This window comes from Hyperolius riggenbachi, chromosome 6 (genome assembly GCF_040937935.1).
Source record: "Hyperolius riggenbachi isolate aHypRig1 chromosome 6, aHypRig1.pri, whole genome shotgun sequence".
Lineage (NCBI taxonomy): Eukaryota > Metazoa > Chordata > Amphibia > Anura > Hyperoliidae > Hyperolius > Hyperolius riggenbachi.
Genome location: NC_090651.1, coordinates 141781000 through 141808856, shown reverse-complemented (window position 1 = coordinate 141808856; position 27857 = coordinate 141781000). Strand labels below are relative to the sequence as shown.

Genomic DNA, 27857 nt, shown 5'->3' with positions numbered 1-27857 from the left:
GGATCCTGTTAGAAACCTCATTGTAATAGTCCCACATATAGAAACTCACATAAGGCGACTTCCGCCCTACTAGACCTCTCACAGTACGTTCCGTAATCCGAAAGTTCAAGTAGAAAGCCCAATCTTACGTCAGGGATGAGTCTTACTCACAGTCCGCTGCAACTGCCTCCATGCAGTCTTTTTTATTCCTGTCGGCAATCCACCACGATAGCGGGACCTTGTACTGTCAGCCGCTCACTTGATCAACTCACGCTGGCTCCCCAGTACGGCGCACGTCACTTCCGTATACACGTTACGGCGCTTAGCGGGCACCTGTAAGTAAAGATCCAGAGGTCCTTTGAAGTGGTGACGTCACCCACATCAACCAATCCGGAACTGAGCAGGCTGAGCGGAAGTGCGGCTAGTGAGTCACCGTAACGTGTATACGGAAGTGACGTGCGCCGTACTGGGGAGCCAGCGTGAGTTGATCAAGTGAGCGGCTGACAGTACAAGGTCCCGCTATCGTGGTGGATTGCCGACAGGAATAAAAAAGACTGCATGGAGGCAGTTGCAGCGGACTGTGAGTAAGACTCATCCCTGACGTAAGATTGGGCTTTCTACTTGAACTTTCGGATTACGGAACGTACTGTGAGAGGTCTAGTAGGGCGGAAGTCGCCTTATGTGAGTTTCTATATGTTTGACTATTGCAATGAGGTTTCTAACAGGATCCTTATATCTCTAATCACCTCCAACTTAACCTAATTGGATCACCTTGGTCCTAGTACTTTTTTACATATTTTTTATTTTTATCTATTTTATTTATTTTTTTAGAAGAGTTAAAAATATGCAAGTGAAAGTTTCTGTTTGGGTCGGGACCGGGTCGGACTATAGCAGATAGCTGATAAGGAATTGCAGCCATAAAATACTTTCCTGGCAGTAAATGGCTTCTAACAGCAGGAAAGAGATAAAAAGGGCCAATGGTTCATAGATTTTAGCTCTGGCATACCACAATGAATGTGTCAATGAGCGGAGGTCATCAAACATTAAAAACTTAAAAAGTAGATTTAAATATAAAATAAAACTGTGGGATTACTAAAAAAAAAGTCATATTTAGAAGAATGAGGATGGATACAATTGTTTATCTCCGTAGGTTTATTTTCACCTTGGATGTTCTTTAAGCGTCCATCAGTATTGTTATACTAAGTATTGTATTAGAGAAAGATGTATACAGCTTTTAACTGCTTTGATTTATAGGGAATATATACATTATTTCAACAATGGCATTCCCTGGTGGTTTGTCCAGGCAACACATGATCCTTAATTGGAGTGTACAGAGGCAGAATGAAAGGCCTGAGTAGGGTTATTCCCTACACCTAAATTCCCCTGCTTCTACTGTTACAAAATGCTGTTTTATGGTTTGTGTATTTTAGGAAACTTGCTTTTTCAATGAGAAAGGCTAAGCATTCATTCCAATGGTAAGATAAACACAAGAATAGGGCAATGCAGAGCTGTGGTCAAGTCTCCATATTGGCTGAAAGCCACAAAGAATTTTGGAATTTGTCTTTACAGACAAGCGTTGACCTGAACTCTAAGCAATATGAATGAGACCTCACATTCTGCCACCAGAGCCTTCCTGCAACACTTTTTCCTATTTCTTAATTTTCTGCTCCTGTTCACTCATCTCTTTTTTGTTCTTCACACATTCTACCCTACTCCATTTTTTTTAAAGTAGAGCTCCAAGAAAGTGTGTGTAATTCTTTTAAAGTACAGCTCCAAGAAAGTGGGTACATACTGAATATATCCACTTAATCCACCGCTACAGTATATCTACGTCATCTGTGGCATACTCCAAGCCACAATGACGTAGATATACGATTTTAAGTTAAAGCCCTGCAGTGCATCATCAGAGCGCTTCCAAGCGCATCCTCCGGCACTCTCAGCTGCCTTACTAATTAGTGAAAGGGAACATGTTTCCTTGCAGCCAATTAGTGACCCCCCCGCAGATGAAGGATCACTACTGTAGCAAACAGCGTGATCCTTCATCTCCCCCTCCTCCGTGCACAGATTGCCTAAAAAATAAAAAAAATCAAGCTGCCTCTCTCACCTTACCTCATTCCAGCGATCAGCCTGCAGCCCAAGCCTCTGATCACCGCTCTGCACTCAGCCGCGTATTGCCGGTTACCTGGGTCCCGGCTTGATGATGTCATCAAGCCAGGACCCGGGTAACCGGCATTATGCAGCTGAGTGCAGAGCAGGGATCGGATACTCGGGCTGCAGGCTGATCACTGGAACGATGTAAGGTGAGAGAGGCAGCTTGATTTACATTTTTTTAGGCAATCTGTGCATGGAGGGGCTGCCTAATGGGGGGGCGCACATCTGGCTATCCACACGGGGGGGGGGGGGTAATTTTTTTGTGTGAAAAACCTGCCAGGCATCTGGGTAACTGGGGGGGCATCTGACAATGGGAGCTCATGTGGTCACCTGGGGTGGGGGGGGGGGGGGGCATCTGACAATGGGAGCTCATTTGGTCATTTGGCGGGGGGGTAACCTAATACTGGGGGCACATCTGGCTATAATTGGTGGGGGGGCAATTCTGGGGGCACATATGGCTATAATGGGAGAACTTTTATCCTGGGGACACATCTGCCTATAATGAGGGGTGCCAATCCTGGCGGCGTTACTGTCTCTCTGTACCGGGGGGTGGTACATACAAGGGACACATCTGACTATACTGGGGGTGCTGATATTGGGGTCACATCTGGCTATACTGGGAAGGTTGGGCTGATACTCAGGACACATCTGACTATATTAGGGGGGACATAAAACTGGTGGCATGGTTTTTATCACTGTGGCACTTTTTATTTTTAAACTGGAATTGTTAAAAACTGAGAAATAATGCATTTTTTTATTTTTGTTCATTTTTTTTCCATTAAAATGCCTAGAAAACAAAATTGTTCTTGGGACTGAATACCCCCATTGAAAGCCTGGTTTGTCTTGAAAAAAATGATATATAGATCATTTAGGTGTAGTGAGTAGGGATAAAGTTATTGCTGATTGAATAGGGACATTTTTTATGCATTTTCAAGTGGTATTGTCAGCAATAAAATCGAATTCCATTTACCCACTGCTCTGTGTTTATTATGCAGCTGCCTGTAACCTAACCCTGTATTGCAAACATTCCAATCTAATCTTAAATATTTCTGCTGTAATAAATCTTATCTCAGTCAGCCTGGCTCTATTTGGCACATTGCCGATTAGAAGGAAGCTTGTCATATCCTATCCCACATTCCTGCTCGTCACTGACTGGCTGAGGGCAGTTCAGTGTGACACAAGGCTGAGAAGGGAGAAGCTGTTGATATATGATCTACAAAGTATGTTTACAAAGTAAGCTAGATATGACAGTGCAGTTTCTAGGGGAAATAAAGAGTAAGGGAGGAAATTACATCAGGATTAGCTTCAGTCAGAAGAAGTAAGTAGTTCATTTATTATATAATATTCACGGAAATTAAAAAAGTTGACATTGCATACATACATATATTATGTAAGTAGGTAAAGTACTTATCTACTTATGTACAGTATGTACTGTATGTGTTGTCCTAGTTATCCCATCATTTAAATTATGTCCCTAGTAAAATGTGTGGTGACAATAATTTACTTGGAAATAAAGGTGTATTTTTTCTGTTTTTTTTTCCCCTCATTATATTATTATCAGTATCAATAATTGCAAGCCCTTATATGCAAAAATAACAGTAATATACCCTCATATATTTCAAGCTGCATATATTTGCATACAAATTTACACACATTTGCATAAACTCTGAAATATTTGCATCTTATTGATCATCCCTAGTAGCAAGCATAGTCATCTACAGACAATAGGCTGATGACTGGAGACTGAAATGTAGTCTCAGGACAGCCGTAATCATTTTTCATGAGGTTATTGAGTATGACTAATAGAAGTCTGCTGTAGAGATATATAATGACAGACAGAAAATGTGTCTTTCAATAATGACTAATATACTGGAAGTAACCGAGTGGCTGTAGACTGCTACATATACATGTGTTGTCAATCAGTGGCTGTGATGTATCATGCTATTGGTTAAGGAAGAATTTAGTACAGAAAGAGACCTCACCGCAAAAATGAATCACCATCCAATGTATGTATGTACAATCTATAAAGCAAAGAACATTATTGTTACTAACCAAATACAGTGGAATCTCGTTATAGTAAACTCTGATATAGCAAACCACTGGCTATAGTAAACACAGTCCTCAGGTCCATTTGCCTTTATTAATATACTATGCTTGACTAGTACTGATATAGTAAGTAAACATAGTAAATTACTTTGCCAGGTCCCTGAAAGTTTACTATAAAGAGATTCTACTGTACCAATGTTTGAAAATGCATACATAAATGCACTATGTGATAGAAACCCACTAGGCATTTGAAAATACTTAGACTTGTTGAATACAGAGCGTTTTTTTAATTCACTCCCTGACACAAGCACGGAAGTGAACTCTTTGACCCGGAAAATAATAAATACAATGTATTTATACTTAAAAACGCTCACGCAATCGCTGCACAAAGCGATTTTGTGAGTTTTTTGTGGTTTTCCTATACCTTCCATCGAGGCAAAATCGCCTCCAAAATGGTACATGCAATGCTTTTCTGTGAACTCTCTCATAGAGAATCATTGCACAAGCAATTTCAGGGCGATTTTGAAAAATTGCCAGCGCTTAAAAAAATTACAAAGTGCCTCTAGTGTGAACGACCCCTAAGGGCTCGTTCACACCTAGGGCGTTTTCGCCTTTTTGAAGAGCCATCGATTTAAAGTGCTTGTGCAATGATTCCCTATGAGAGTGTTCACATCTGAGCGGTTCGATTCCGATCCGCTCACCAAAGCACTGCCTGTACCATTTTTGGAGCGATTTGCCTCAATGGAAGGTATAGGGCTTCAAAAAGCGCTTTGAATAGCGATTTCCCCAGCGCTTTTTAGAATAAATACATAACATACATTGTATTTATTCTTTTCCTGGTGAAAGAGTTCACGTCCGTGCTTGTGTCAGGAAGTGAAAAACAAATCGCTCTGCAAAAGAGCTTAGAAAACCGTTTTTACAAAAAAATCATAGCACGCAGGTAAGCGCTGGGAGGCGCTAAAAATAATCACTCACAAAATCGCAAAACGCTGGCGTCAGTGATTGCGACTTTATAGATGTGAACAAAGCCTTATTGTATGCACTAGATTTGCTAACAGGGAAGGGACCATGTATCATTCCAGGCCTTAAGTTAGCATGGTTCTTCAATTTAATGAGGCATTGTTGTCATAGGTAATAGATAAGCTAAAATGTTTTTGTTTTTTTTCTCACTTTAAAAAATAAAATACACCAAGTGACCAAAAAATTAGACACACCCTCTAATAATTAGTTGGTCCACCTTTAGGTCTGATCATAGCCGATATTCTTCTTGGCATGGACTTAAAGGGAACCTTAACTGAACGGGGGGTAAAGAGTTTCACTTACCTGGGGCTATTACCAGCCCCCTGCAGCAGTCCTGTGCCCTCGGCGCCGCTCTGGAATCCTCTGGTCCCCCGCTGTCACTTAGTTTCGTTTTTGACGAATCACCGGTCACCGGCCGCCATGCGTATTATTGGACGCATTCACCAATGCAATTAGCGCTATTGCGGACCGCAACGCGTACAAAAATACGCGTTGCCGCATTCCGCACGCATAGATATGCGGCAACGCGTATTTTTGTACGCGTTGTGGTCCGCAATAGCGCTAATTGCATTGGTGAATGCGTCCAATAATACGCATGGCGGCCGGCGACTGGTGAGTCGTCAAATACGAAACTAAGTGACAGCGGGGGACCAGAGGATTCCAGAGCGGCGCCGAGGGCACAGGACTGCTGCAGGGGGCTGGTAATAGCCCCAGGTAAGTGAAACTCTTTACCCCCCATTCAGTTAAGGTTCCCTTTAACAAGATGCTGATACCATTGCTGAGGAATGTTGGCCCATGCTGATACAATGGCAGCTCTAAAGGTGGCCACTAACTGTCCAATTTCTAGCGAAAAATCGTTTGAGCGATCAGAAATTCTGATCGGACGAAAAATCGTTCACTACACCATCAACTAACCAATCTTTGCTTCCTATCTATCACGACCACCAAGAAAATCCAAATTTTCGTTCGACGAAAATTCAGTCGGGCGACATTTTTTTCACTCGTTCATAATCGATTGTGTCCACCAATGGAGATTATTTACAACCAATCCGATCAGAATTTCTGATCGCTCAAACAATTTTTCGCTAGAAATTGGACCATTAATGGCCAGCTTTAGTTGGGTCAGAGTGGATGGTGGTGTTTCCAAGCTTTGAAGTGATCTTTCAACTTCATCCCCCAAATGCTTGACAGGATTGAGGTCAGGGGGCTGAGCTGGCCATGGAAGCACGTTAAACTCTGATTGATGTTCCTCAAACCAATTTGAGACTGATCAAGCACACTAGCAAGGCCCCACAACTGGCGATTTGTAAAGTAAATTTGTAAAAAAAAGTCTGGAGTTTTTGTGTCCGTGCGTGTGTGCAGCAGTACAAAAGTGCAGAGCCTTACAGCATAGTGCGTGCGGGGGGTTGTTGGGTGCAAGCTGCTGGAGCTTGTGCGTGTGCAGGCATGTGTGCGTGTGGTCGTAGGAGCATGGGTGCGAGTGCGCCACTGCAGCACCTGTTATTGAACATGCTAAAAAGACATATACAATACATATCATTTGTATGCACCTGTAAGATCTCTTTGTTCATCTTCTTCTTTCTTAGAAAATTGAAAGGGTTTGAAACTAACATACATACCGTACCTAAAAACACCCTAACTATAACTAGGCCTGCCAAGACCCTGTAGGGATACACACGATTCCTCCTTTATCTTTTCTGTCTTTGTAGTTCAAGATGGACATTCCTGTATAATGATACGAGCACTCCATCCTCGGTTGTGTGTAGAGTGCACATATCATCTTCTTTCTGCTACTGTCCTTGTGTGCTCTTCTGGATCTTGGCATTGCCTCACACACAGGAAGTATTCATTATTCCTATCCATTAGCCCTGTCCTCAACCCAAGGGTAGGAACTTTCTCATTTTTTCCAAAACATAATAGCTTCAGATGAAGTGATATTACACCCGGGGTCCGTTAAAAATGGCACAAGTTATCGTAGTTAAAAAACGGCGCCCCATAGAGAACCACTATCGATAGTAATTTTTCATTTTTGACAGCTAAAAAACGGCGCCGGCTTTCAAAACGAAATTTATCGTTTATATTTATATTTGTATCTTTTTTTTTTAAATTTGGTATCAATTTTTATTTTTTTAATGTTCTGAGTGTGGGAAATAAATTTAAAAAAAAAACGACGTGGGGTCCCCCCTCCCGAGCCTCTGTAACCCCTTGTCTCCCATGCAGGCTGGGATAGCCAGAATGCAGAGCCCCGGCCGACTGGGGCTTTGCACCCTGAGCTATACCAGCCCGCATGGTCCATGGTATGGGGGGGGCTCCGGGGGGGAGGGACGGCCAAGCCTTCCCCTCCCCCCCAGAGCCCTTGTCCAATCCATGGACAAGGGGCTCTTCCCCACCTCCGGTGCCCAAGAAGGAGGTGCGGGCCACGACTCCCTGGGGGGGTTCATGGTGGCATCTGGGAGTCCCCTTTAAGAAGTTGATCCCCAGATGCCCACCCCCCTCCCAGGAGAAATGAGTATAGGGGTACCCCTTACCCATTTCCACAAAGGGTTAAATGAAATAAAAACACAACCACGAGAAAAGTCCTTTAATGTTCTAAATTAACAACAAATACTTACCTGTACCTTTAAGGAAAAAATCCCACGCCAATCAGGTCCCACGACAGTATCCTCTATCTTGCGATCTTCTGATACATCTTGATTGAAGATCTCCGCCTCCCCGACGCCACACACGCCGCTTCCGCCGCACTGCTCTCAGCTATACTAAGTATAGCTGAGAGTGTGTCTATTACAGACGCATTAGCGCTAGCTCCCGCAGCCCTCCCTGCCTCTCCCCACCTGTCACCATCACCCATGCTGGCACCCAATGCACCCATGGGTGCCATCATGGGTGTGGGTGACAGGTGGGTGGAGGCAGGGAGGGCAGCGGCAGCCAGAGGTAATGCGTCTATATAGATGCACTCTCAGCTATACTTTGTATAGCTGAGAACAAAAAGCATCTTTAAATTTTGGCTCCAAGGCTCCCCATTGGTTCCTCATCGAGCATTGGGGATCCTCCTGATCCCCATTGGTCTGTTAAGGAACCAATGGGGACCATTGGAGCTAAAATTTAAAGATGCTTTTTGCTGTTAGCTATACTAAATATAGCTAAAAGCAGTGCGGCGGAGACGGCGTGTGTGGCGTCGGGGCGACGGAGATCTTCAATCAACATGTATCAGAAGATCGCAAGATGGAGGATACTGTCGTGGGACCTGATTGGCGTGGGATTTTTTTCTTAGAGGTGCAGGTAAGTATTTCTGAAGATCGCAAGACAGAGGATACTGTCATCGTGGGACATAACAGATTATAGCGCGGGACCTTTTCCGAGGATAATGGCGTGGGATTTTTTTCTTAAAGGTACAGGTAAGTATTTCTGAAGATCGCAAGATGGAGGATACTGTCGTGGGACCTAATTGGCTTGGGATTTTTTTCTTAAAGGTACAGGTAAGTATTTGTGGTTAATTTAGAACATTAAAGGACTTTTCTCGTTGTTGCGTTTTTATTTCATTTAACCCTTTATGGAAATGGGTAAGGGGTACTTTGCACCCCTATACTCATTTCTCCTGGGAGGGGGCAGGCATCTGGGTTCCCCTTCTTAAAGGGGACTCCCAGATGCCACCATGAACCCCCCCCCCAGGGAGTCGTCGCCCCCACCTCCTCCTGGGGCACCGGAGGTGGGGAAGAGCCCCTTGTCCATGGATTGGACAAGGGCTCTGGGGGGGAGGGGAAGGCTTGGCCGCCCCTCCCCCCCGAAGCCCCCCCATACCATGGACCATGCGGGCTGGTATAGCTCAGGGTGCGAAGGCCCAGTCGTCCGGGGCTCCGCATTCTGCCTATTCCAGCCTGCATGGGGGACGAGGAGGTTACAGAGGCTCGGGAGGGGGGACCCCACGTCATTTTTTTCAAAAATTTCCCACACTCTGAACATAACCCAAAAATTTAAATTTAAAAAAAAATGTTTTTCAATTTTTTTTTAAATATTGTTTCCCAGTATCTTTTTAACATATCCTGCAAATTTGGGGTTGCTAGGATTTAAGGGGACTTTGCTATTAACTGCTAAAGTCGGTGGGAATTGTTTCCGCCGCGGAAATGTCAGTACGCGATTTAAATAGATACATTTTCCTCTTTGAAGATTTAAAATCGTTTTTTTTAAAAAACTATAAGGTCTTTTTGAAAAAAAAATGTTTCCTCTTGTTCACAATTTTCTTCTTAACATTCCCTACACATTTGGTGTTTCTGGCATTTAAAGGGGCTTTGCTATTAACCGCTAAAGTCGGCGGGCGTTTAATTTTCCCACGGTCAGAAGAAGAATATTCAAAATCGATTTTCTCAAAAACTATAAGGTCTTTTTTAAAAAAAAAAATTTCCTCTTGTTCACAATTTTCTTCTTAACATTACCTGCAAATTTGGTGTTTTTAACTTTTAAGGGGGCTTTGCTATTAAACATTAAAGCCGGCAGGCAGATATTTTCCAAACGGCAGCAAAGCAAGGGTTAAAACGACAAATATCGTTCATGCAGGACAAAAAAAAAGTTTTAAAACGATAAATTTCGTTCAAAAGGTCTGCACTATTTTAACCTTTAAAACGATAAATATCGTTTTAAACATATATCGGGCACAAGGGGGCGCCATTATTTTGCTGGCGCCATTTTTCACTAGACGCATTACACCCTGTGATGAGTAGAGTTGTGCCCAACACATTTTTGCCCTACCACATATATGTTTTTGTTTTTTTAAATAATTTGAGGTTTTGCTTTGACACTGTGATGTCAATCTACTTTGGTTTTACTTTGTACCACACTGTGAATGTAGGTCCTACTAACATCATTTTATTATTGAAGTGTATTATTACTACTAGTTTCAGGTATTTCCTATAGTGTGATGCAATCCTGTGGTACATGTAGAACAGTTCTTCATTGTAACGTATTTTATGAATTTTGTGCACCATTTTTTCATTGTGTTCTGCACAAACATATAATTATTGTGTCCATGTTGTATGCTACATAGTACTTTTTATTCATATTCATATTATTATTGATTCATAAAATATTAACATATTCATATTACTATTTGCTTGATCATTTGGTATTTTGTATTTTTATTTGCACTATTACTCTCTATGCAATAAATAATGTTAATCTGGATGTTTATTACTGGGTACCCAGTCAAGATATTGGGCTTGATTCACAAAAGAGTGCTAACTGTTAGCACGTCCGTTTTTGCGTGAATTTTCGCTCGTGATCGCGAATTTTTGCACGAAAAAATCTATTTCGCGCGAAAATTCACGATCGCGCGCAATGCGAAAATTTACGCGAAAACGGCCGTGCTAACAGTTAGCACTCTTTTGTGAATCAAGCCTTTTGTATCCCTACAGGCAGTATGCCAATGCACGCTTTTGATTTATGATTTTTTTGGGGGTGCATTTGTGTATGTGTTTTTAAATGTTTATGCTACTGATGCAAGTCCATTGTTGTACAGATTATGTATGCATTAACTGGTCCTTGCTGTTTGTGGTGGGGATTTTTCTATACAGAGTTGATCCTCTGCCCCACCTCTGTTTAATTTGCTCATATTCCTCTAACTTGTTATTAGATATGATTTTTCCTCATTAAAAAAAAGTATTGTATTTGCAATTATTCCATTTTATGTAAGCAAGAAAGCTCTCCCATGAGGCATCAGTGCTGAATATGAAAGTCAGACCTTTGAGCCTGAAAGCCAAACATACATCCAAAGCGGCTGGAGTGCAAAGTGTGCCTATGTGGCCTGTTAATTTCACAGTCTTACTAATCCAACATGCATACAGCTGTTTTGGAGTGGTTGCTCCTCATCAGTGCCAGGCATGGATTATTATGACTTGTTGTTGGATAAAGAGATTTCATGCTGTTATTAGAAAACCAAAGGCATGATATTTACACTTAACTCTTCTTTTAACACTCCCTAAATAATGTAAAGGAGGTCAACTCTTCCCCCCCCCCCTCCCCCCCCGACCTAAAAAATTCCAGCAGTGACTATGTTGTCATGCTGGAGCGTCCGTCTGGTTCCCCTCCAGGTTTAGGAGACAGACAATGGCGTTGTTGTGGCAGTAGCCTGGTTTCCCCCAGTGACAGTTAGGAGGAAGTGTGCTGCTTGTTCTACTTACCCCCTCCCTTCACTCCTTCACTGTAGATTGAGGAGGAGGCGCATGGCTGCTACAGACACAGATCACCTCCTTCCCCTGGTCTGGGAATAAGGAGTTAGGAGAGAGCTGTTCAAAACCAAAGAGGTTTGGGGTGGCTCTATGACTATCTGCAGGTTGGGGATACAGCAATGTAAGAGCAATGCAGAGGTTTCTCAGATTTGGAATAGAGAGTTGGAGGGAAAGGGATTAAGTCAGTAGGACCATACCATTTGTAGCCAGAGCCATTGGTTCCAACCGTTCCATGTGTTTAATTGCACAGGACCCTGAAGTTCCTAAAGTTAAAGATCATTGAGGGTGAGTATAGAGTGGCTTTTCACAGTTAAGTTTGTGAATAAACAGTAGTTAAAGAAAATAATGAAATTGGGCTTTAGGGCAGCAGTCCTAAGCAGATCAAAGCAAATGCATTTAAAAATGTGCATGTGCATTTAAAAAAAATAATCTATTCCTTGTTTGCATATTGTGATGATGTATGAAATTGTTATTTGAATATCAAACAGTCCTCTGAACAACTAGGGACAATTATTACAGAGCTGTGACTCTTTATTCATCTGAAAACTGAAAACATGTTCTACTGATTTTAAAGGAAACCTTAAGTCATATAAAAAAGGCGGTTTTACTTACCTAGGGCTTTTACCGGCCCCCTGCAGTCCCCTGTGCCCGCACCAATACTCAAGGATCCTCCGGTCCCCTGCCGCAGTTCAGTTTCACTTTTGGCAACTGAGACTGTCGCCTATCACTATGCCTACGCAGCCCTGGCTGCACGCACCCTCGTTCACAGTCCCGTCACTATTCGCGTCATGCGCAGGTGCAGTAGAGATTTTCTCATATGGGATTTTCTCATTGATGGGAGCGCAAACGAGAATAGTATACGCATGACCAGGGCTGTGCAGGCGCAGTGGCCGGTGACAGACTAAGTCCCTGAAAGTGAAACTGAGCAGCAGCATGGGACCAGAGGATCGTTGAGTACCGGTGCAGGCACAGGGCGACTGTAGGGGGATGGTAGAAGCCACAGGTAAGTAAAACTTAAGTATCCCTTTAAGCCGCATATTAATTGGAAGTCCTCACCCTTTAATGTACTGGAATTCTATGCAAAATTCTGCATTGATATAGGCATCTGAAATCATAAGAGATTACCATCTCCTACAGGAGTGTAACAACAAATAATAGGTCTCCCCAGCAACACTTAAGGATAACCACCCACTATGTCCAACCACCTTCCCCAGTATAGACATACCCCCCCCCCCCCAGTAGTGCCATACCTTTCTCATTTCCCCCCTACCATAGCAGGATCATTTACAAGGCAACCTAGGCAAGTACTTGGGGCCTGATTAAAGTCAAGGGGCCCAGTGTGCACCTTCTCTCATTCTTTTCCAGCTCAGATTACCAAAATGACCATAAGGGGTCCAAGCTACTACCTTGCTTTGGGCCCCATTTAGTCTTAATCCATCTCTGCCCCTTACCCCATGCAAACTTATTGCAGAAAAGTCCTGGTACCAATTTTATTTTCACTTGTCATGGCATGCAGTGATTCTCTATTCCTGGCTGCCTCACTTTCCCTCTTCTCACTTCTACATTGTCTTGTCTCCATGCCAATCTAGCACTGCTGTGGCATCACAGCACCTGGCCTGCAAGGCAATATGGATGCAAAGAAAGGAAAAGTAAGATAGGCAAGAGGAGAGGACCACTGGCCACAATGACAGGTAAGGCCCTGTTTACACTTAATCAGTTGCTCTAAGTTATAACTGAAAGGACAACTGATTTTCAAAGTAATGCCCATGATTTCCTATGGCACAGTTCACACTTAACGCGTTTTAACTGAAATCTTTTTCACATTGCACTGCTATGGAGAAGAAAAAAAAATGCGTGCCAACTGATTAAGTGTAAACGGGGCCTTAGTCTAAAAATGGTGGTGGTGCTTTCCTACTCACTCTACATTAGTGGTTGCCATAGAAGTGTCCGAGGAGGAACCCAAGTAGGAAAATGGACCTCCTTCGTGGCTACAGAGCCTGTTCCCTAGTAGTTATTTCCCTGCCCTTGAATGCACAATGTGCACAATGTAGTGTTTTTGCTGAAAATTAACAAATGGCTGTTTTTCTCACTAAAGCTGTGTCTATGAACCAGCAGCAAGAGAATATGTTAAACGTGCACACAGCTGCTATCTCACAGTGGAACCCATTTTAGAAGAACAACTTTTGCCAACCGTTAATATCAGTATTCTACTATCAACTTTGCAATGGCATTTCCATCTGGGTTTCTGACAATTTTCTATATTGATTGGCTAACCATAAAAAATGTCATTCTTTTTTGAGATACCTAAATTAAATACTATCCCTTAGTGTTTTGCCTAACCCTAAACCAAGCTCCTTCCCACCCTAAACCTTAATTTGTACCTATTGAGTCACTGTAATCTACCCCTTCCATATGCATGACCCTTCCATATGCCTAAACCTAGCCTTCCCCAATATATAGTCCTATTTAACATATAACCCTAACTTCTTAACACTAATCTCCCAAATCCATTTCACCTAACCTTTTACTTCTTAAAATAGCATCTAAACCTATCCAAAACCTTCATTTCAAAGTCACTGATACAGAACATTCAATAGACACTTGCATTCGACTATTTTGTAGCGTAGCTGTAACCGAGTAATGGCATCCAAATGAAATACGAGGCACCCAACAAGGCTTATATCTGTTAATTTCCATTGGGTGGATAGTGGCAAATTAACAGTGATGCTATTGAAGTGCTTCATCAAACCATTTTTTTTGTTACCAAGACAGCTATTTGGGCATTGTGGAATTTAGGTTTACCTGCCAAACAAATGGGGTAATAAGTGAAAATTTTTATCCCCCAATCCCCAATCCCCAAGAGCTGAAGGTTTAATTTTAAGTTACTGTAACACTCCTCTAATCTTGCTATATTACATCTTGTAAGAACAACCTTTTTTACTTGCTGACAATATTTAAATATTGGATTGTTGAATTTGGAAAGTTTATCTTTACATGTATTTTGGATTTTTATTGTTAGGCACCAAAAAAAAAAAAAAAAAAAAAAGACAACTCGTTTCACAGGACTTTTTAACAAGCGATAGTGACGCTGCCTTGGTATATATGAGATGACACAGGGGAAGTGTGGTCACACCCTGAAGAAACGCCCACGGCGTGAAACGCGTTGGTGGGTGAAGCCTGTTAGCATCTGGCCGACACGTCCAGCCTGAGCTCAGTTAAGCCGAGTGAGCGGTGTAGATGGCGTGGATGCTGCGGATCCTGAAAGACAGTTGAGTCAGCCGTGCTGGGATGCCAGTCGGCTGCAAGTCTAAGCCGTTTCCAGTCTCGCATTTTGCGCAGGTTCTACCTAATACACGGGCCCCGACACCACAGATGACCTGACTGCTGATCATAAGGTACAACACTGCCGGCAGAGATGTGGGTGACATCAAACCTATGCTAATTTATCAAGCTTGCTAAGTTCCTTCAATAGAGACACTTTGGCTTTATTCTCTATGAGAACTGTGCTGAATGTATTGCTTGCTATCACGCTTGCTTTGCAACCTCTGGAATCTAACAAACGAACTGGGACCTTTGCATGATTATTAACAACAGCTATACCTTGTAACATCTTCAAAGATTTACCAGCAGCACTAATTTGAATTAACTAGTGGGTTAGGTGGTGTGATTGAGTTGACTGGGCATGTACGAGTGGGTTACTGGCCGGCCAGAAATGCATTATTAACAGGCTCTGTAACACGTTTCCTGTTTTTAATTGTTTTATTTTTTTCCTATTTTTGATATAATAAATGTTGATATCTATTCATATATTCACGTTATACCGTGTATTTATTGCTTGTTAAAAAGTTCTAGAGAACTGGTTGTGTATAGACTGCAAAATAGTACATATATGTGAAGAAAGTGATGATTTGTCTTACACTTTTGCTCATCTATTTACATGCAGTTGTTTGGATCACACGGTGATACCTTGATCTGTGTAATTTAATGAACGCATTTCACAGGACCTGCCCGCTTCCTCAGGTCAATATGAGACTGTGCCTGAGCTGTGTATCTCGGTTTCAGAGCGCCAAATGGCATCTATTCATGTAGAACTACAGTGCTAAGCTCTAGGCCTCTTGGAAACCACCTTGCTTACTGTGCAGATAGATGCCTCCACAGCTGGCCATGTCTCAAACGAAATCAGGCTGAGTCACTGCCAGAGTACTGAAATCCAACAACTCTCTATTCCAGTAGGTATCAGTAATTTCATGGGTTAGGAGAGTTCAGGATAGGTGAGACAGGTAATTATGGCGCATACTCGCAAATGTTAATTTTGGCTCCTCATAGAGAATAATTACATGACAGCACCAGCTGTTGAATTTTTGGCGCACAATACTTAGTGGTGGTAGCAGTGGGATTTATTGGTGGACTGAATTAGCGGTTTCAATTAGTGGTGTGTGTGGCGGAGTTAATGTTAAATAATGATAGGGGGGTTAGTGTTAGGCATAGCTAGAGGAGGATTAACCTACCTGGAGGTAATGATGAGCCTGACTCCTCCAGGTAAAAGTTGCTAATATCGGAAAGGACGAGTCAGGCTTGGCATGCCATGATGGAGATTTAAAACTGCTCTGCTCCGCTGGCTTTTTTTTTTTTTTTTTTGCTTCTATGGGCCTCACTAGGACTGATGGATGCCTGTCAGCACACTGTGGGTAGCTATCTGTGCTACCCACAGTGTGTCAACAAGCATCCAGCAGTCCTAGGGAAGCCCACATGGAGCCAGCAGAGCAGACCAGTGCGGCGGCATTTCCCTTTACGTCCCTGTGAGAGATCGCGGAAAAGCCGCCACAGGTGCTACTGAGCAGGCGACTGATTCCGCGTCCAGTGCAGCGGTTGGTACGTGGAAGCGTGTGTTTGGCGGCAGGGCAGAACGCGGAAAAGCCGCCGCATACAACAGTAAGGTGGCTGCACGCGGCAGCGTGTGGCTGGTATGGCTGAGTCTGTTAGTGCACATAGGCTTAGGAATACACGCGCGCGCGCTGAGAGGCAGAATTCTTATACTAAGCAGGAAGAGTCAGCTGACTACGCCGATCAGCTGACTCCTGAGCGGGATACTATTGGTTGAGCAATTAGGGGTGGTGCTGGAGAGCACTACTCCATATATAGTTCCTGCTGTTCACATGCAAATTGTCTGATATTGCGATCACTACGTGGAAGCATTCAGATCTAGTCAGATCCTCAGTGTGTTTGAACCAGGTGGACCTGGGAATACACACTTAGCCAGATTATTTGAATTGTATTCTGTTATACCTTAAGCTAGTTCCAGGGTGTAGAGACCAAGGACCTCACATCCAGCTTAGGGAACTGTTATCATCTGTGTTATACTTCAGACTAGTTCCAGGGTGCTGAGACTACGGACCTCGCACTCAGCTTAGGGAATTGTATTATCATCTGTGTATTCTTCAGACTAGTTCCGGGGTGCTGAGACCAAGGACCTCGCACCCAGAATAGGCATTGTTGATTTATGTTATGACTTATAGCTTTTCTGACTACTCCTCTGTCTTCTGATTCGGTACCTCGTATATCTGATATTCAGTTGCCAGACTCTGCTTGACTTGGATACCGAATCAGCCTTCTGTCTTTGTACTTTATTTGTCAGTGTGTTGCCGACCCGGCGTGCCCGACCTCGAGAGCTATCTCTCCCCTTAAGAGATAGTCTCCAGATCAGATAGTGACATCCATCTTAGGTGTCACCCTCTCCTAGGCCCTTCCCGTCTCCAGTCTGACTCCTCCCCTTGGAGAGCCTCAGGCTGCTGGAAGGTTCCTGTGTTCCCAGAGCGGTGTCTCTGTACTGTATATCGCCTGCTCAGCAGGTACATTACTCAAAGTATTATTGTTACACTAAAAACTCACATATCCATAGGTGTCCAGAGGTTAGCAATATATCTGATTACTGCAGATCATCAATAATCGGGTATATATCTGCATTCTTGGTGATACTGCAGATCACCAATAATCAGAGTTCTGACACCAATCGTTACAGTCCCCGTACAGATCCAACCCCCCCCCCCCCCCCCCCACAGAACCCCCGGCTGTGCTATAAGAAGAGCATTGTGAGTATTACTCATGTGCCTCTCTCCAGCGATGATCATCCTCTGCTGCGTACAGCTATACCTGGCTAACCTATACTGGCTGACAACCATATTCTGCATAAAGGGAGGTATAAAGGACAATATCCTTAGAGGTGTGCCACAACACCCACATAAACTTTATACCAGTACAAGCATATGTATAAAAGATATTGAAGAAACTCAAAAAGTGTATATGCAAAATACAAAAAGTCTTTATTGAAGACAAAAATCGTGCAAAATATTCATAAAAGGCATCCTTCAAGAAGCATATTCCATAGTAGAGAATGGCGAACATGCAGCAGTAATTAACATCACGATTTTTGTCTTCAATAAAGACTTTTTGTATTTTTTCATATACTCTTTTTGAGTTTCTTCAATATATTTTATACATATCCTTGTACTGGTATATAACCTATACAGGGGCACCTATAGCTAGCTTGCCTATACTGGAGATACTTATACCTGGATAACCTATACTGGACCATGTATAGCTGGCGAACCCTTACTGGGGGCATTTATACATGGATAACCAATACTGTGGCCCACATAGCTGGCATACCTATACTGGGGCACCTACAGCTGACTAATTATACTAGGGACACTAATACCTGGCTAACCTATATTATGGCACCTATAACTGGATAACCTATACTGGGACACCTATAGCTGGATAACCTATACTGGGGCACTTATACCAGGCTACCTATACAGGGGACACTTATACCTGGCTTCCTATACTGGGATTGAGGGTCGCAATTTGTACATCCTCATCCTGGGACCAATTTAGCCTAAAAATTGCCCTGATTGGAAGCTTAGCTTCCAATGCGCACTCTGCATCATGCACATAGGGGAGACATGAAGGAGTCTTATACTCGAGTCGGCTTTTACTCACCATTGGCATGCTGATCCCTCGTCGTGTACCTCCGATAGCTCCCCCAGCATCTTCTTCCAAGTCCCTTGGTGGATTTGTTTCTCCCTCAGCGATGGCATGTTCCCCGGTGATTGGTGTTGATGACGCCAGGGGGTCACGCAACGTCATCAACATCTGGCGGCAAGCTATTTTTTTTTATTGAATTTAATACAATAGCCTGTATTGAATACAATATTAAAAAAAAAAATTAAGTACAAAAAAAATGCTTGAAAACTATTTGAAAGTAATTAGATTACTTTTTGCAAAGAAATCCTGGGGAAATTGAACACCAGGGAGTTACATTATGATAGACGATAGAAGTATTTAGGATTACTGTCACTGATATTGTACTACAGCTATTGAAACTCTGGTCCATATGCAATTCTTTTTTTCTCCTGAATTTTCTCCTAGGACCAGGGGCATAGCAATAGGGGTTGCAGAGGTAGCAACCACATTGGGGCCCTTGGGCCAGAGGGGCCCCGAAGGGCCCTCCCTCAACTACAGTATTAGCTCTCTATTGGTCCTGTGCTCATAATAACCACTTCTATAGATACTTTGAATAGTTGTACTGTTCCCCATCCCCTTCTTGCACCTCAGACACTGTAGCTGCCATTGGCAGGTTTTGGTGCGCCGTATCAATTGCTATGTATAGAGTGCTTGGGGGCCCCATTGTAAAACTTGCATCGGGGCCCAAAACTCCTTAGCTACGCCACTGCCTAGGACCTAGGTGATAATTTTTCATCTTGTATCTTACCTAATAAAACCTAAGTGTCTCTGCCCGATGGTCGTAGTCAGCCAACTTTGCTACGCTGGAACTACGCTTCGCCAAACTACAGTTTTGAAATCAAATATTTGTTTCGTATCCATTTCGTAGACTACGCGTTAAAATACACAATTACGCGTAGTGCGAAGCGTATTGTATGCGGATACTTATGCCTGTATGCAGAAAATGATTACGCATTAATTCATCTTTAAATGCTTATACCGGGAACTTTTCTATACGTACATTCCCCTTTCCAATGCGTAAATTTTTAAGCATACAATTGCACGTGGAAAATTAGACGCGAGTAACGCATTCGTAGTTCACTACGCAATACACTTGTTAACTAGGCATAGTGGGCATACGCTATGTGTAGCGGTACTTCGCTATGCGCAAATTCATAAGTGTAGTTTTGAAACTTCACCTACGAACTACGATGCGTAGATGCGAACTACGATGCGTAAATTCGCACTGGCGTAGGTTCTGCTCATCCCTGCTCCCATGTCCCTGTGTGTGCGCATGCGCGCTCACGTGCGGCGGTGACATACCTAAAGCCCGTTTTTAAACGGGCTTAGGTCACCTAGTTTAAAATAATGTTCTGCACTTTGCGATTGAAAAAGTACCACAAAGTAGATGAATAAGTACTTTCAAAATCATTTTGAGTATTTTCTTACTTGCTGGTGGTTTAAAAGGTATTTTATTTCCAAGTTGTGAAAATATCACCTAGGTGAAAAATGTAATTGCATATGGGCCTCTGTGTGCAGTGGATGGGGGGAATCACTCCCTCTCTGATCGGATTCAGACCAGAGAGGGATTGATCTGTTTGCCAAATTGGGCAGAAATCTATGAGTTTGATGCATAAAACTGTGTTAAATATACTGCGCACAAACAGCGTGGGTCAATATTATCACATGCGCACAGTGCAGGTTATATCAGTGTAGCGTGTGCATGTGACTGCTGCGCTATGCACTCTTAGCTCAACCCCTGTACTCCGCTCACTCGGTAATATAAACCTGCACTGTGTGTGCACGGCATATTTAGTGCTGTTACATGCATCAAGGCCTATGTGTGTATGGCCTGGGGCTTCTTCCAGCCCCTAGTAGTTATGTGTGTCCCTTGCTGCAGCTCCGGTCTTTTCCGGGTCCTGCTGGCAGCCTTTTGCAGTATTAGAGAAGAGTCGGCGTCTTCTGTGCATGCATGGGAGTGCACCAGAATAGAGCGCTCCCAATGACGAGGGTGCATCTGCACGCAGCGCAGGTGCAAGCCCATGCACGCACAGAAGACGCTGACCCATTCTGGGCTGGCGATACTGCAGAGGCTGCCAGCGGGACCCATACTCCATAATCCAGGTAAGTAAAGATAGATTATTTCTTCACCTTGTATGTCCTTTAATGCCAGAAATACACCATGCAATTTCCCGTCACATAAATGGGTCAATAGATAATATCTGACAGATCTGATTTTGATCGATTTTCTGATCACTTCTATACAAATCGATCAGAAAAATGATCGGAAATCAGATCGGACCTTTCAGAAATTATCTATCGAGCCATCTATCTGGCAGGAAATTGCATGGTGTACTCCTGGCATTAGAGTTTGCTAAGTTTTGCGCAAAGCGGATGCAGAATGGTCGGAATGCAATCGCCTTGCAGATGCGCGTTCCGTTTCCGTTCTGCATCTGCACAAGTGTGGACTAAGCCAGCTGACTGACACATCTGTTGGTGCTTTAATATAAACACTGAAGTGTAAGTATTGTTGACATAAACATCCAAGTGTGTTTACATTTTTATCTGCATAAAAAAATGCAAAATGAAAACAAAATTTCCATCATATCGTATAACATCTGCCAATAAAGTACACGTCAATCCAGTGTTTAAAAATTAGCGTGCAGCCACCTTATCAGTAAGGAAAGCAGCACTTGTGGTACAGAACAGCCCTGGCACAGCTAAACACTTGCAGTGAGTTGAAAGCTGCAGCAAACTGAGATAGCAGGCATGCAGACAACTTTGTGGAGTCAGATCATGAAGTTTGTCCAGCACACAGCAATACATCGAGCAGGTGGCGGGACGTTATGGCGTTATTATGTGATTATTGATGCCAGGGTAATGAAAAAACGGTATCCATTCCTTTCCACCAGGAGAAGACATCCAGAAACAGACAGGTTGAGATCGGGGCTGGGAAGATCGACAGCCTGAAGCTGACACCCTCTCCTGCAATCTTTTCTATTCTCACACTGCTGTAGTCTCGAACCTCTATTTCGGGAGGGTGGGCGATGGGGCCGGACAACCTGGTCTTTGGGGAGGGTCCTGGATTTTTGGAAGCTGCATACTATTTGCTGGCAGGGGGAGACTTAGAAACCTAGCAGTGGGGTCTTAGCCCAGCCCTCTGACGGTGGGACTTTAGGAGGAGAGAGGGAGCTTTGCATTTTGATTAAAGCCCTCAAACCTTCTTCAGTCTGCAGGCAGGGGACTGGGGAGGAACACATCTCAGCTGGGCAAAGAAGAAGAAAGGCCACCCCAAGCCCCCCTCCCCCTTGTCAGACTTTTGGGTTTCTTCCTCCTTATGGCTGTGTAGTGATCACCTCCTGGACTTTTGGAAGGAGTTGGTGCTGTAGATTGAATCCTGAGCTTCCTTGTCTGCTGGGTTGATCCCAGTATTTTTGGAGTTGGAGATGGAGAGGTGGAACACAAGGTGGAAAACGAAAAGGAGGTTGCGGGATTCCTCCCTTAGCTCCCTAATTCTCATCACTTTGACTTTCCTATTTCAAGCTGCAGAGGTCAGAGGAGGTAAGAGAAAATTCAGGGGACAATGGGGTCTCCCCTTCATCCCTCTAAATCCCAGGATATATCACAAACCTGGATAAAAAAAGTTGTAAACCTCATCAGGATGCTCGACTTCTTGAAGAGTTCAACGCACCATTCACTGTGATGGCACAGTGCGTCCTGTAGTCTCCATTCATTTGATGGGAAGGTGGGGGCTCCTCCACGCTCCTACACCATGTATGAGTACATACTATGAGTATGTAGCAGTCACGGAGCACAGAGTGAGACAGTTTGTGTAATTCACACACGCAGTTTCTAGGCATAGTCAAGCACGCACACGTTGTGGAGTTGCTATATTGAACAGTTATCTGATGGCAGAAGCTGTGAGCTATCAGGATTTTGGATGGTCCTCCTCACTTTACATGAGCATCTCCTGGCCTGGGAGGTGTGAGAGAAAGGTGAAGGTTACCACTGAGACGTGTGGTCCGTTAGGTGTCTGTGGACAGGGCTAGAAGGGTGGATTTTTTCTCTCTCAGCAATGATCCCTCTGTGCGAGGAATTCCTCCCCCCAGGGGATGTCACATTCAGACACGTCTGTGAGAGAGGTGGGTCTAGACACTCAGTCCCAACCACCTTCCCTATTCAGAGCTAGCTTGGCTCTGCAAGGCAGTCATCACTGTAGTGTGGCATGTCTAGCAAGAGATACCCAGCTGCAGAGATGCAAGGGAGACGCTGGTACTGTGTACCTTGTGTTGCTCATCATCAGAGATTTTCTGCTACTAACTGCGAGATGACTATTTGTATCACTTTTAGCGTGCGCTCTAGACTTTGTATAGAGTAGACACATAGCTGTTACTACTTTGGTTAGGCTAAACGAGGGGACAACTGCTAGAAGGTGTAAAGTCGTCCAGTCCACATTATTCAACCTGCGTGGGACTACAAGAACCAGCAGGGATCTACTTGGTTTATGATACAGCTTCTTTCTTTTTCTATTATAGGTTGAAGGTGTAGTCTGTACATAGGATGGAACATGAAACCACTTAGTTGTAATCTGATACAAATAAAATGTAACTACTACCTAGTATCTAATTTAATGTAACTTATTTGAATTGAATGTAACTTTTTTTTTCTTTTTTAGTTTTAGTGTTGGAATGGTGCTCCAGCCACCACATAACTTAGCAGTGTATTTTAAGGTGACTGGCTAGTTAAAGGTCATTAGGGTTGAAGGGCAGTGACCTCAAGGACTAAATGCCTGGAGGGCACAAGCATAAACTTTAAAGGTCCAACAGGGGTGAAAGTCACGAGTGCCATAAGGCATACCAGGCAACACTAAGGTCACAGTAATGTCCCAAACAACGTTTTGTCCTTTTGTGAATGAGAAACTATCAGTCTGAGCTGACCTATTGGTAAGATAAAGAGGCTTTAGGTGGGGAACCTGGTAATTGGGGGTTTAATAACACTGAGGTATGAGCTGTAATAACGTGAGGTCCAGGGAATAATAGGGCACTGTGTGATGATCTCTGAGCAGTGCTTGTGGTCTTACACAGTAGTCCATACAGTAGAGTACTATGCTGAGTGACTGCCTTCTGCCCTCTTCTGGTTTCTCCTATTCAACATGTGCTTGCAAAGGTGAACTGAGGATTCTTTATACTGCAGCAAGGAAATCAAATCCTCTCAAATGATTACGGGTAGGCTAGATTAGGAACATGACAACGTGCTTCCAGTGTTCCTTATGAATGTCAGTTGCTTGTCTACCATCTATACCCTCACTGTAACTGTAAGGCATCTTGGCTAATCATCAAACACAATACTGAAGTCTAGACAAACTTCCAGCAAGTCCTGAAAGAATCACATTATTTATTAATATTCACACTGGGGATCGCAAAATGCTAGCAACATTTTTTATTGTTTTTTCACTGCATACGAACACAATTTTTGAGTGATCGCAATTCACAAATTATCATTTGAACCGCATTCGCTCCAAAATCAGGAAAAATCAATGCATGCACTGCGCTTCCAATTTCCACAAAGCACGAATCACTCGTGATCGCTGCAGTGCAATCATGCCCATACATTATACGTTACACATTTTTAAAAGCACTAGCGATTCAAAGCACTGCGGAAATTGCTCAAAAAGCTCCCCAGTGTGAATGGGCCTAAGAGTTTTTTGTGATCCTCATATACTTTTAACGTGCATTCTCAGTGCTCACCCTGTACAATCCATCCTACTGCCATTTTTTTTCCTGTCTTCCTTTGTACATATGCCTTTTTGAAAGCAAAGAATTATGTTTGTTAGATAACTCCTGGAAAAATATTCCCTCCCTAGACCGTTCCCTAAGAAGTCATTTATTTTAATACAGTAGCTATATTTTTTTTACCTTTGCAACATTCCCTAGACCTGTAAATCTGAGTGTGCTTGACTTTGTAAGCTAGGCTGGGCTGTACTGTTGAAATATGATAGGTGTAGAGTACCTAAATGCATTATTTCCTTTGTCTGTTAATTTCAGGTGTCTTCTCTCTTCTGTAGTCTACAAAGCAGATAATTGTGTGCTGTGAGTTAGTGATTTAGTAAAACAGTGTAGATTGGAAAGACCAAAATAAATAGTTGCGTTCTACATCATTACACAGTACTGTGACCAAAACAGACCTTTCTTTTAATATAGCAGTCAGTGGGGCTTACTTATAAGGAGTGCTACATCAAAATGTAGAGCAGTTGCCCAGATCAACCAGCCAGACTACTTGTTTCATTGTACAGCTGTATACTGGTTGCTATGGGCAACTGCCTCAGCGCTCTTTGCATACGACTTGCTCAATCAGTCCCAGTGTGGCCTAAAGAGAAAGTTTAGCTTGCTGTATGAAGTACAATAGACTAAGCTATAAAAAGCAAGTGTAGCCACTGTGTGTTGATCCTGATCCATCGTAACATGAACCTATTCACAAGAAATCAGATCTGGTGTTTAGTCTCGAAGGAGATTGGCTCAATCATTATTTCTCTGGAAATAGGCCTAGACTGTGAGTAGTAGGCCCATCTGTCAAGCAAATACGTTTTCCCAATATGGTTTTAATCATCAGCATTTGGAATAGTTACTATGTGACCTTTTGATTGTTTTCAGAAGTTAAAAACAATCATTTCATCAATTTGGTGGTAAAGTTAACTTAATTATTTTACAAATCCAAAGCAGTCCTGTGTGGACAAATCCCTTTCCAATATGTATGCATGCCACTGAGCGCAGGATACCTCCCCTAGTGTTATATAGGCTTGCTCACATGAAGGCCCCTTAGGATCCCAGACATGTGGAGACAAGAAGGAAATAACAGTTAAAATGATACTTAAGCTCAAGGAAAAATGCCACGACCCACCATTTCTGAATGAAAATCTAAGTATAAATATGTCTGCTGAAATATATTTAGCGTGTGTGACAGTTTAACAGCTGCAAGCTGTTCTGTCTTCTAGAAATTGTATGGTTGTGTGTAGTATAGACACTGCACAGAATAATATTAGAGAAATACCCTCACATTCTCATTTCTCAGATCCTCTTTTCTAAGTTAGTATGGCTGATGTGGTTTTCTCCAACTGGGGATGGAATGAACACACACACACACACACACAATGAGCAGACTTATTTCAAAGGAATCTGAGCGTTTACTTTTAAAAGCTTCCATATTTCTGTAGCCATACTATTGTTACTGCATCAGAACCATTTGGTCCAGATCAAGGAAGCCTAGCATGTGATTATGTATAAAAAAAACACAACACATGGCTTACACAACCCCCATCTGGAAATATCTAAGAGCATTAGAACGTTATGTCAAGCTAACACTTAACTCCGAACAGTGAGTATTTTATATACCTTTGTGTAGTCTTGCCAGACTACTGTAAAGATAACAGAGAAATATTTTTTTAAAAAGTCAGTCTGAGAAAAAAAAAACAGTTCTACAATTGGCTCTTTGTTGAGCAGTAGGAGCCCAGCTAGAGGGAAAGAAAATGATTAAATAAACTTCAGTGGGATGAGGATACATCGGGAGCTGAAAAGCCTGATTTGAGCAGAGTCCCAGGGATCAGCAGGTGAAATGGTTACAGAAGTAGACACTTAGGGTTTGCTTAAAGGAAAAAAAAGCAGGAACAGGGCCTGGCTTTCTCCTCTTTCATGGCCGAGGGGCGTGTTTAAAGCTCCTTGCACCTCTGACTTGTAGCTGACACAGAAATATGAGTGCTATGTGGATTTTCAGAATGTCCCTTTGAGCTGAATTTTTTCAGTGAGATCCATTGATTCAGCAGGATAGATAAAGCATTCCTGGTTTGCACAGCGAAGGTCTAACTTTTCTGTAGGACTTGCTGCTGGAGCCCTGGTAGGCTCTTCACTGGCATGTGTGATTTAAGGGCCTTGCACAGTGATGAGAAATACTTTACTGTCTTGTAGACCTCATTAGACTCCCCCCCCCCCCCCCCTTCAGCTGTACTTGATCAGTTTGCAGTGTGCTGAACATGTGGCCAACTGGCCTTAAGACAGAGACCCACTAGGATAAGACCAACTCCCTCAAGTCCTGACCAGTTTCACACTAGGAGTCAGTCTGTTAAGGAACACAAAAGCCATTGCCAAAGACAGTGCCATTAGGCAGAGCACATGACTGGTGTAAGCTGAGACTTGAAAACTCCCTTAGCAGGACAGAGTGACATCATTTTTTTGTCTGACACTTTATTGGGGATATTGTGAGACAGACTCCTCCCTTTTGAAATAAGTGCAGACGTTTATTAGAGGTCTTAGGCGTGCTTCAGCCTTGATAGAAGGTCATTGTGTCTAGCTCTATGATCTTCCCTTCACGCAGTCAGCTAGGGTTTTCTAAATATGTCATTATGGGAAGGGCAGTATATAGGTTTTAAAAGTTATAGTCCGTGCCAAATTGTATTCAATAGTGATGTCACACAAAGTAGATTCTCATGGATGCTGAGAGCCTAATAAAGTGTTAGGGTCACATCTGGCTTGTGGGCTGACATCTGCACAACTCTGCTGAGAGTAGTTATTCATCTGGACCAAAATTACAGATTTCAGGCTAGCATTTTTAGCATGTAGCAGTATTACAACCTGCACTATGCTTATTGTAACTACAGTTTCCCCAAGGCAATGGATTTATGCCTCTGTGAACTAAACTGGCTCACTTTGCTTTACATACATCAGTTGTGCACTGTAAGTATTTCAGAGCTTTATTACAAGGGCTATTCTTGTTCACATATTCCTTCAGTCCAGTTTACTGTAGCCTAGAATGTGAAGCCCTTTGACCCATGAAACAGAAGAGATAAAATAAACACATGTGGTCTGAGTATGTCCCATTTGTATGAGCAAACAGACTTCTGCTAACACTGGGGAGGTGTAAAAGTCCTTTGCTGAAGATTTAAGATCACACTGGACTACTAATGCATACAACATATGTTTGAGGATTTGACTTTCTGCTATTATGCTAAACTAAGGATTGTCTTGTAAACTTCTTTCTACACTCTTGCCATGAGAGGTGCTCAACTGAACTGATCTCCTTTAGATTGCCTTTGCAACGTATGTCTGTATGAATATATGCAGTCAGAATTACTTCATAGCACATTATTAATGACTTGTACTTCCTTCTGCAGTCACATTGGGATTAATTTACTTAAGGAACTTCCACTAGAGATGATCATTTTTTAGGAGAATTTCTCCTGGAGGGAGAACTCATGGATAACCACTGTAATACAATTTACACTTCATTGATTGGTTGGCTATGATCATATGATGCTTCATGTTCACTTCTTGTGCAGACTTATGATAAACCAATAAGAAACGTGTAACTCGATCACCTGGTAAGCCAGTCTTGTGCTTCTCCATCTCCTCACAGGAGAAATTCTCCTAGGAGAATTGATCCTCTCTAATTGTC

General features: G+C 42.9%; 1 protein-coding gene across 8 annotated transcripts in view; it reads left to right on the top strand.

The window, feature by feature from the left end:
• COL11A1 (collagen type XI alpha 1 chain) overlaps positions 1–27857 on the top strand; it is a 782075-nt gene that overhangs the window by 460092 nt on the left and 294126 nt on the right. The window contains exon 1 of one of the 8 annotated variants that reach the window (XM_068240021.1): positions 21590–21977. The exons of 6 other annotated variants lie outside the window; for them this stretch is intronic. In XM_068240021.1, coding sequence (XP_068096122.1) covers positions 21863–21977 — 115 coding nt within the window. In that variant the 5' untranslated portion in view covers positions 21590–21862. Of the gene's footprint in view, positions 1–21589; positions 21978–24834; positions 24966–27857 lie in introns of those variants that run through there. One more of the 8 variants, XM_068240022.1, reaches the window with a different exon arrangement.